General features: G+C 45.5%; 1 protein-coding gene across 1 annotated transcript in view; it reads left to right on the forward strand.

Annotated features, from left to right (window-relative positions):
- The first annotated feature begins 78 nt into the window (after nt 1-78).
- Nucleotides 79-10,912, forward strand: part of bcr (BCR activator of RhoGEF and GTPase) — an 87,723-nt gene continuing 76,889 nt past the window's right edge. Inside the window, exon 1 of the mRNA XM_020638093.3 lies at nt 79-3,091. Coding sequence (XP_020493749.1) covers nt 1,462-3,091 — 1,630 coding nt within the window. The 5' untranslated portion in view covers nt 79-1,461. The remainder of the gene's footprint in view (nt 3,092-10,912) is intronic.

Here is a 10,912-nt window from a genome sequence, read left to right on the forward strand (position 1 = left end):
TTTATAAGATCAAATAAAGCCCACACATCCTGAGATTTGGTTTCAAAGAGGTACAATTCAAAATTGAGCAGTGTTTTACTTTTCCTAAAAACAATTCCACATATCACCACCAGGTGTCAGTGTTGGGTTAAAGATATCAAAATCACTGCCACATGTTCTGCAACACCTGCTCGACAGGTACAGCCAGCACCTTTTTTTCAAGAAACCCAGAAGGCACGTCTTGACAAACCCGTTTTTTGATCACCAACTATTGTCATTTTAGGCTTTCTGAATATGAAAGGACACGCTCAAAAGTTGAGATGGGTTTGCAGCTGCAGCAAATCATGCGACCCAAGTAAAACAAAAAAGGAAACGGAGAAATGTGTTCGGATTTACGTGCCTACGCTGCTAAATGCAAAACACCCCTTTTATTTTTAAGTCAAATGTACGAAAAGAAGTTTGAACAGTTACATTTCAAAGCAGGAATCAGTGGCTGCATCCCGGCTCTGTCTCTTTAACCAGCAGGATCACTGCCTCTCTGGTCCCTCCCATTCTCAGCCCCCTCTCCAGTGTTTGCTGGCCTGAGATGGGAGCACACACAGCAGCACCATCTCGACCGGAGAAACGGGATAAACCTCGGGGGGGGAAAAAAAAAAAAGATTAGAATTAAACGAAAAAAATACCTCGTCCAAGCTGTGGCATTAAAAAAAAAATAAAAAAAAATGGGATAATGGGACGATTCGTTTACTGCAACCGGGACGTAGTTGCAGCTTAATCGCGTCCTCGAGAGAAAGTCAGATGTTGTCGATGTTGTGTTTAGCGCTTTTTATCCATTCTCCTTGAGCGCTGCTGGTACAAAGGCGCTCAGGCTGGAGCAGCAGCAGCAGCAGCAGCAGCAGCAGCAGCCGGGATTACTGCCGTATGAATGGGCGAGAGTGAACAAGACCCACTGTCACTAACAAACGCGGAACGGTAAACAAACACAGTGAGTGAATCTAGAAGGATTTAATCACTTTCTCTTTTTTTTTTTTTTTTCTCTCTCTCTCTTTCCCTGGGAGCCCGTGTCATCCCGCGAGGACAGATGCTGTCATTGTGTCGAGGCTGAGATTTTAAAAGGGAAAAAAACAAAAAAAAAAACAGTCTACGTCTGAAAGTGGCCTTTTCTGGAATAATGCACGAGAAAGACGGGCTTTCTTCCAGCTTTTTGTTGCTTTTTATGCCTCACACATTCCCTCTGACTGAACGGCCCGGTTCTCTTGTTCAGAATGGGATGCATTGTTGCATCTGCGCAGCCCACGACAAGTGTCAGCAATTAGGCTGTATGTTTCTGAACGGCTTGCCTAAAGGATTGTTATAAAGCGTGCCGCTGATTTTCTGACTGTAGGTTGCCATTGTTGTGCTTAATTCTTAAAGTGGACTTAAAAGGTGCCCTTTTGGCATCATTCATCCAGCCCGAGTGAATAAGGGTACGCCAGGCACAATATGGTGGAGCCGGTGGGTTTCATTGAAGCGTGGAAGGCACAGTTTCCAGAGTCAGAGCCCCCAAAGATGGAGCTGCGGTCTGTTGGAGGAATTGAGCAGGAGCTGGAGAGGTGCAAGGCGTCCATCAGGCGCCTGGAGCAGGAGGTGAACAAGGAGCGCTTTCGCATGATCTACCTGCAGACTCTCCTGGCGAAGGAGAGGAAGAGCTATGACAAGCAGCGATGGGGCTTCAGGAAGACCCCCCTGAACGAGGGGGTGGACTCTGCGTCCACACAGGGAGCGGAGTGCCAATCCCAGCAGCCACACATGCAGGAGACCGGTGGCGTTGGAGTTGTAGTAGGAGGTGGAGGGTATGGCGCTGGGAGTGGAAGTATTGGGGATAGGAGCCGGTATCAGCCTCTAGGAGAAGGAGCTGGTAGGTCCAAACCCAGACCTCCACCAGCCAGGAAGTCAGCTTCCCATGGAGACGGCCTGGAGTCCGCTTTTGAGGTTCCCCAGCAGGTTGAGTCGACCTCTTGCGACAACCTTGATGGCCTCTCGCCGTCCAAGCAGCGAAGCGGCATCACCGTTTCCCCCCGCAGGCCAAACCTTCCGCCCCCGGATAAGGAGCTGCTCTCTGACCCCAAAGACAAGCTGGGGATGGGACTTGGGGTGGCAGCACTGCGGTCCAACTTTGAGAGGATCAAGCGGGCCAACTCTCACTCTGCAGGCGATGCAGCGAAGGGCCAAGAGAAGCAGCAGCAGCTGCCGCCTCCGCCGCCGCCGTTCTACACCAACATGGAGTTTCACCACGACAGGGGTCTGGTCAGGGTCAACGACCGTGATGTCTCCGACAAGATCAGCACCCTGGGCAGCCAGGCCATGCAGATGGAGCGAAAAAGATCCCTTCACTCACTCCCAGGTAACCTAGCAACAGTAGCAGGGGAGCTCCGTGCTCGACCAGTGTACAGGGGTCGTTCCACCGAGAGCACCTGCGGGTATGATGCTGAATATGAAGATGGGGAGCCCAACCAGCGACATTCAGGGAGGGCCAATGGGGGCAAACCTCCCCCCCCTCCTTGGCAGCCCTCTGAGTTCCAAGCCTACTCCAGCGTCTATGTCGGTGGGGTGATGATGGGAGAAGGTGGCGGAGGAGATGGGAGAGGTAGTGGTGGAGGGGGTGGTGGAGTCACAATGAGGGACCTTGGGGGAGGTGATGACCACCTGTTGACCTGGCCACGCCGTTCCTACTCCCCAGGCAGCTTTGAGGATGTTGGTGGCGGCGGTGGCTACACGCCGGACTGCAGCTCCAACGAAAACCTCACGTCCAGCGAGGAGGACTTCTCCTCAGGCCAGTCCAGCCACGTCTCGCCAAGTCCCACCACTGCCTTCCGTCGTCCCTTCAGGGAGAAGAGTCGCTCGCCGTCCCAGAATTCCCAGAACTCCCAGCACTCCTTCGACAGCAGCAGCCCTCCGACCCCTCAGTCCCAGAAGCGTCACCACCGGCAGCAGGGAGGCCACGTGGTCATGTCTGAGGCTACGATTGTGAGTGTTCGCAAGACTGGGCAAATCTGGCCACCTGCTGCCCACCATGACCTGATGCCACATGGCAGAACGTCCCACGACAACAGTTACCATGGAGACCATCTAGGTGAGTGTTGTCTGCTCTCAAATATTTGTTGTGGTGGAGAGTAGGTGGACCTTTCAGATTCACAAAGAAACATGATAAGCCTGGCTGTGCTCGGAAGACAGACAAAAAGAATGGATGCCAGAGTGAATGAGTGTAATTTAGTCATGCTGGAATTATGTTACCGCCAACTCATTTACATTTCAAGCCCCCTTTCCTCCTAATATTCCTTTCCTCTTAAAACCCCCAAAGCGTCCAGATGTTCACATGATTGATAATGTGTGTGTGTGTGTGTGTGTGTGTGTGTGTGTGTGTGTGTGTGTGATTGTGTGTGCGTGCGCGCCAACACTCAAGACTGAGCGTCCTTTGCGTGGCCTTGTGTGGGAGACGGATGAAAGATCCACCTCTGCTTATGCCTGGAATGTCAGCCGGGTGGGTGAACAATAAATGCGGTCAGCCTGGGTTGAAACTGCAGGCCTAGTCTTACTCAGACGGCTCCTCTGGCTCTGAGTACAGAATTCCAATCACAGGTGTCCATCTGTCTGCCTGCCTTTCTCTCTTTCTGCATGACTCGAAGACATTTCCGTCTAGCGCAGACCGGGACACAAGAAATCCACTCGCATCTTGACAACGCATTATCTTCAGTATTCCTAACCGCTAAATTGCAGCCTTGGAGCCATGGCACCTGTAATAGAGCAGCAGCTATAGCAGATAGATGTGCAGCCTGGAGCTAAAGACACAGGCACTGACTAACCGATTCGAGCCCAACAACAGAGGAGTGTTGTACTCATAGAAGCACATTAGCAGGGCTTAGTTTGCTGTCATTCCTCTGTAAAGTTTCCATTGCAGAGGCTGTGCCAGCTCACAATTACTGCTTTGGTAGTTCAAATATTTGTGTCATTTTTAGACTTCAAGTGCTGTTTACAAAGAGGCAAGTAATCTGTGGTTCTTCACATTTTGTATGTTGTCTCTCTTTGGTTTTCTACTGTTGAAGTGAGGGAGCGTGTTTGGCGCCAATATATTGTCACAGATTTGGGACCAGTGCCTGGCCGGACCAGACGGGCAGTAGGGTGCAGGCACCCCGTGCCAGGATGGGCTGTAAGGAGGGGAAGAGGAAAGGAAGGAGAGGATTCAAGCATTGTTAAGTCTTGATATCGTCACTATTTTGTTGTCGTTATAAAGTGATCCAGAACTAAAGACATGCCTGTCATCATTCTAGTGGCATTTCTTTTGTAGAAACCAGATACGTCTCTCCTCTCGCTGCCTAAATATCCTGAATGGAAAACCAGTCTCTGCGCATCTATAATTCATATATTTCAACAGATGCATTGGCCCTGGTGGAAAAAAAAAACTCAAATGTTTTTACAGACAGAATACGGCCATTAGAGAGAGTGCAGGATCGCCTTTTGTCCGTAACCATCACAGATATATTTTCAGTGAAGTCAAATGACAAGAAACGTTTCGTCATAACACTTAACATAAAGACATTACTCTTTGTAACATTAACATAAGACTCGACATCGAGCGGCTCATGAGAAAGCCCTACGCAGCGGCAAGGAATCTGTTGCATTCTGTTGCAACCGGGGACGAGAAAGTTGGGACAGAGGGAGAGGCAGAAAGACACCATCCATTTTAATCACCATACCCTCCCTGACGACATGTAACAGGCAAACATCATTAACAATGAAGTACAACGCTAACATGCCCCTCTCCAACAGCAATTAAGATTGTGCATAGTTAGCAGCGAAAGCCAAATAGCGGGTCCTCAGCAAATGGCTAGCTAATTCCCCAGCTGTTATGTTTAGGATTATGGCTGCACTGTCTGCTCTCTTTTGTTTTAAAAAAAAAATCTTGCCCTCAACAATGAGCCCTGTGGGGCAGGGGACGGAGATGGAGAGTGGGGGGGGGGGGGGGGATGTGTCGCAGACAGAGATGCATTTAGTGGGATAATCTGGAATTTGAGCATAAGAAGTGAAACGTTGGTTGGACACCCTGCAGAGTGCTCTTGTTGTCTAGTAGGGGTTTAAGCTGAGGGCAGATAGGCGTGATGTGGACAGTGAAGGTGATGACAAATGAAACATTGCATCATTCTGGTGGCCCTGGGTGTGTAAAGTTTTAACCAACCAAAACAAAAAAAGCAGGATATGAAAGTTGAGAGTGTGTTTTTTTTTAGTGGGCGTGCGATGGTAATAATGAAGAGTGGGATGGTGTTGTGAGGAAGACTAAGGGAGGCAGAGTGCAAGGCAGAGCTGTCGTTTCTCGCTTCATTGGTCAGGGATGCGGGGGCTGCAGAGAGGCACAGATGGGAAGAACTCTCCCGTTGCGTAACAGAAACACACAGACTCCGGCTCACACACAAAGACACACACACACACACACACACGGTATGATGTTTACTCCGTTACCTTGAGGATGCTTTGCCTTTCGGGCAATAGGTGCACACATATGCTTGAGATAATGGTCTAACTGGAGGAAGGATGTTTCATGCCAGTGGTTGACCCCGAGTCTGGAGGAGTCACACCGTCTGCCAGAGAGCTGTCCTGATCTATAGTGACTTCTTCTTCTCTTTTTCTTCCTTCTCTGCGTGCCAGCCACAGTAGTTAATGTTTCCATGTTGTGTTTTGTTTATTTAATGCAGGGGGGGTGCTTTTCAAAATGAGAAGTTCACATGCTGAGCAGAGATGAGCAGAATTCTTTTTTTATTTTTTTATTTTATGACTGCGACAGAAAACAGATCAGCAACATGAGCGAAAGATCAGAATAAAGAAATCTCTCTCGAGTGTCATTCAGTGTCACTAGGCTCGTAAAAAAAAAAAAAAATCAAACGTGTGGAAGCACAACCATCAGCTGCCAGCTTTTTATTTTTTAACTCAGCTTTCCAAACATGAATGCGGCAATGTTGCATCAAGTATTTGATCATTTGTACCCAGTTCGATGACTGACAAGTCTCTTTCACATCACTGTGACTCGTTTTGTTTTTTTTCATCGCATGCTGCAAGCAAAAGCAAAAGCAAAAGCACGGCGAATCTCCTTAAGAGAGAACATGAAGATTGATTTCTGAAGGAGGCAGAAGTGTATTTTGTGAGCTGAAAGGTTGCAGAAGAAGAAAATGTGTTGAAAAAATAGGATTGTACTGAAAAGTGGGGATACATGTCAGATCTTTGAATTCAAATCCAAACCCACAAACATTGCCTGGTGAATTTTTAATGACATCATTGGAGAAAAGGAGCTTTCAAACCTTTCTGAAATGAAATGGGTGGTTCCCAAAAAAAAATGGCTTGTTTCTTCCTATGCTGTTTCCAGAAGGGAACTCTGCCTCTAAACCAGGGGAATACCTGTGGCTTTGTGTCTGTGAGGGCAGGAATGCCAAAGCAGGACAGACCTTTAAAAGCCTCAATGGTTTTATTGTCCGAAAACCTCCACCTCCCTCAGCTGGGTCCTGTCAGCACTGATATTTTTAGGCAATAACAAACCCTTGCTTTCTTTCTGCAATTTCTCTGGTTGAAGGTTATTTATGACTACGGCTGAAGTGTGGTTTTTGCATTTTATGTCATTTTAATCCTCACTAAACTTGCTCTGGACTAGAGTTGTTGATTGATTCAAAATCCTTGTAAGCGTACTTCATCGCGGGGTCAGGGTCATAACTGAGCTAACGTTGGTGTTTAGATCGGTACACCTCTCTGTGTAGAGTTTTCATAAGTGGCTATTAATTACAAAATCCAATATATAACAGTGTTGACAGTTCATTTTGAAGGTTGTTTTATAACTCATTTAAAAATCAATGTTAACTTTTGTATATGCGTTTTGAAATGCAGAAATCATCACAGATGAAATCCTGTTCCATCTGCAAATGTCAACAAATAAGAAAAAACTAATCAATGTGGATCTGTTTATAGATCCCCCCAAAAAAATTATTTGGAATAAGTAACCTTAATAAGTAAAAATCTATTTTGTGTAAACTGAGCGGCTGAGTCTTTTGAGGAGAGAAAAGTTCACGTTGTGTGTCACGCTTTTAATTATAAGACTTAAGATTTAAAGTAGGGATGGATAATAGAAGAAAATTGAGGCAAATTTAGCCGTTAGCTCTCCAACACATGAACATTTTCTGAGGAGCAAAAGAGATCATTTATCTCACACTAGATAAAATGTTAATTTAATAATACTGTAAGCTCATTAAATACTACAAATATAACACAACATTGACCTCAATTGACAAAAAGGTATTTTAAAGTAGCTATATGTAACCCTGACACGACATAAGACATTGGAGACGGCTGTACCTTCCTCCTGAGAGTTGCCATAACCTCTCTCCATTTTTTCAAAAGCGTCTCCATCATTAATCCTTGTTTTACCACGTTTCTGGTGGTGGAGCTTGTTAGAAAATGCAGAGTCTTTCAGAGTCTGTGTTCGCCCCCGCTGCAGCACATGTCCGTTGATGTCCGTGACAACTCTTCTCATATCCGGCAAACCGAGGGGGCGTCCAAAACGGCCATGTAGGGGATTCCCAGAATTTGAAACTTAGAAAGAGGACATACTGGCTGCTGCATTATTATCAGAGAAGCCAGCATATCATCAATGTCTGATGATAAAGGCCATTTTATGATTTAATTCGGCACATATCTGACATATTGCTCCTTTTTAATGATATTTTGCTGAATCACCTTATGAGCTAACTTTAGCTTGGTTGGCATTAATTAGCAGTTAAACTAATTTACACATCATTGCTATGTATTGGTATATTCTTGACATATATTCCTCTATATACTTAAAAAAAGGTATATTTACAGCTAATAGAACTTAGCATTTTTTTCACATTACTAACACCTCGACTAAAGAACTTTGCTAATGTTGTATCTGACTGTTGTATCTGTATCTGAAAGCACTTTGAATTGCCTTGTTGTTGAAATGTGCTATATGAATAAACTTGCCGTGCCTGATGTAGCTAACAAGCAAGTTAATAATGACTTTAGACCTTTTGTCTGGACATGACACATCCGGTGTAATGGTTACTGAAGTAGTTCATCTCTCAGAAGAATTTCTATTTTAATCTTATTCAGCTCTGTAAACTCATTTATACACATTTCCGCCTGCAGATGATGAAAATCCAGCCTTTCTGAGGGGTGTGTGTCAGATGTATGCTGTCGCTGAGAACAGATTATGTCAAGTGATGTCATCGGCGCTGCTGTGTGTGTGTGTTTCTGGGTATTTTGCTAAATATATTTGCTTAACGCCATGATCACATGCTCACTTCCTGGGAAATCAGAGATGATCGTGTTGCCTGTGTGTCTGTGTGTGTGTGTGTGTGTGTGTGTGTCTGAGGGGATTTTACGAGTGAATGTAAATCCTGTAACAAGCAGGCGATCAGTGGAGATGACGGTCTGAAGCAGCAATGCCAGAGAGGATCTGAGGCTGTGTATGTTTCTTCCTGTCTGAGCCTTTGTGTGTATTTGTGTGAATGTGCACATTTTGCACCATGGGATTCAGCATGTTTCCATGTGTGTAGAAGATGAAAAGGCATGATGGTTAGAGACGGCTCAGAAGACACAGGGAGATTTTTGTCAGTGGTACCTCCGGCCAACAGCACATGCTCTACAGTCGTCCGGCGTGGCACAGTGACCTTCTTTTCACACTGAAGGAGGGAAGGGGGTGAGAGGCGGGTGAGAGAGAGGGGGGGGGGGGGCGGGCTGTTAAACTGGCTTGTTCAGTCTTTTGAGTGTTAGCTTGGCAGTGAAAGCCTCGGTTACCTCAGCCGACACTCACACAGGAGCTGCAGGCTCATAGTTTGGGGCCCTGAGTGTTCGAGAGAAGCATGGAAGGATAAGAAGAAGAAGAAGTAGAAGAAAAAGGTGGGGACAGGAGGGAGGCGGAGGTGAAGGCGGGGGCAGGGGGGGGGGGGGGGGGTGCAGGGGGGTGGAAACAGATCTGTCTTTCTTCCAGCTGGGTGCTCTTCTTAGCCCTTCACTGGGCTGGTGCAACCTGCTCAGACCAATTATGCTGTCACAAAAAAACGGTCCCTTTGTTCCCTTTGCTGGGATCAGTTATGGAGGAAGAAAACTTACAATCCTGTTGACTCACTCCACATCTAGTTGGTTTGTATTTAACATTAATTATGCACCTCATGCATTTTTGTAGATCTCTAACATTAACACATCTGTTGGGACAATATGGGATAAATCCTAAACTTTCAGTGTAGTTCTGCTTGTTAGCGGCTGTAAATGTGTTAAAATCAACTACATGTCTGTGCTGCAACAGCCTGCTAGTAGCTTCTTTTGCATTAAAAAAAAAAAAGGTAAGCTCATTTCTTTTTTTTCTTTTTTTTTTTTTAAATTGTGGCTTTGGAAATGCAAATTTGTTTAGTCCTTAAAGGATTAAGCTTAAAATATTTGTATGTTGACAGTCTGTTTTGTTACTTTTTATAGTAAATACATTTTTACACACACAAGTTTGTAGCTCAGTGGGACCACCCCAGTGCAGAAAAATCTGGATCCACCCCTGGTTTGAACATGACATTGTGATATACTCCCAGCAACAACAGCCTGCAATATAGCCCACAATCCAAACAGTAAAAATACAACCGCAAGTAACTGACAAGATGCAAAGCCATCATCAAAACTACTAACCTATGTAACAATATTTTGAGTCAAGTGTGAAAAAAAAACATAAAAAAAAACAGCTTGGTTGTTAAAATGTAAGTACTCCTACATGTATCTGTTTTTCTTGTTAATGTCTTCCCGGACTCCTCCTGCTTTAGAAGTCCAGCCTAGCATTGTGAGTAGTGTGTGGTGCTCCTTGGTTGGTAGTGGCCAGTGGGCAGAAGGGTGGAGCACCAGCTGCCCAGTAAGAGCCAAAAAGCCTGGGTTGGTTTGTTGTGCTGGAGCTGCCGCTTTCTGCCCTGACTCAAAGTTGGACCTCTATTACACTTGTGTGTGTGTGTGTGTGTGTGTGTGTGTGTGTGTGTGTGTGTGTGTGTGTGTGTGTGTGTGTGTGTGTGTGTTGAGCTCCAGGGACAGACATTAAAAGTACAGTAAGGCTAACCTTTGGGTGAGAGGAAGCAGATTGGATGATTAAGACCAGACACTGCAGACAGACATGCAAATACAAACAAACATCAACACAAAGTCACAGCACGCCAGTTATATAGACTTTTAATGCCAAGCACCCAGCCACAATCGCTCCACTGCTAAGCAACAACTCTTTAAATAAATAAATAAATAAATAAATAAAAAATCCCCCTGACATAAATTCTGGTGACTTGCTTTCTCCCTGCCCTTTTGAACAGCGGCCATCTTGGCTCTGTGTAAAATGGCACGCACTGTCACAGTCATGAAGCTTGTCATTTGGATTGGCATAAGCGCGGGGGAAACTGTGCTTGTAAGCGTTCTGCAGCCAGGTTAAATAAAACCACTTACAGCTCACCACAGACCTTTTGGCTGTGTAGTGTTGGTGCTGTGCTGGCGTGTATATTCTGGGGTTTCTACATAGCCTTGCTTATAGCCACACTGGTCATTAATCACATCACTGTTAGCAACCTGGTTAAGTGTGGGGGGTGGGGTGGGGGGGGGGATGGAAAGAGAGACCTGGTTTATGGTCTCAATGGTTAAGACCACAGGAAAACATGGCTTCTATAAAGACAGAAATATCAGAGTGACCTAAACACCCTCAGAAAGAATACTTCTAGCTCTACTGTTGCGCAAATTCATTAAAGGAGCATTCCGTTGAATTCACATGGGAAATTTCTTGTCACATTTTATAAGCCTGTACAAACAAATGTGTAATGTTTATTTCCTTTTTTTTTTTTTTTTTTTTTTTTACGATTGCTCTGGTGTCGCTTTATCCAATGCTCGA

The sequence above is a fragment of the Labrus bergylta genome, chromosome 17 (genome assembly GCF_963930695.1).
Source record: "Labrus bergylta chromosome 17, fLabBer1.1, whole genome shotgun sequence".
Lineage (NCBI taxonomy): Eukaryota > Metazoa > Chordata > Actinopteri > Labriformes > Labridae > Labrus > Labrus bergylta.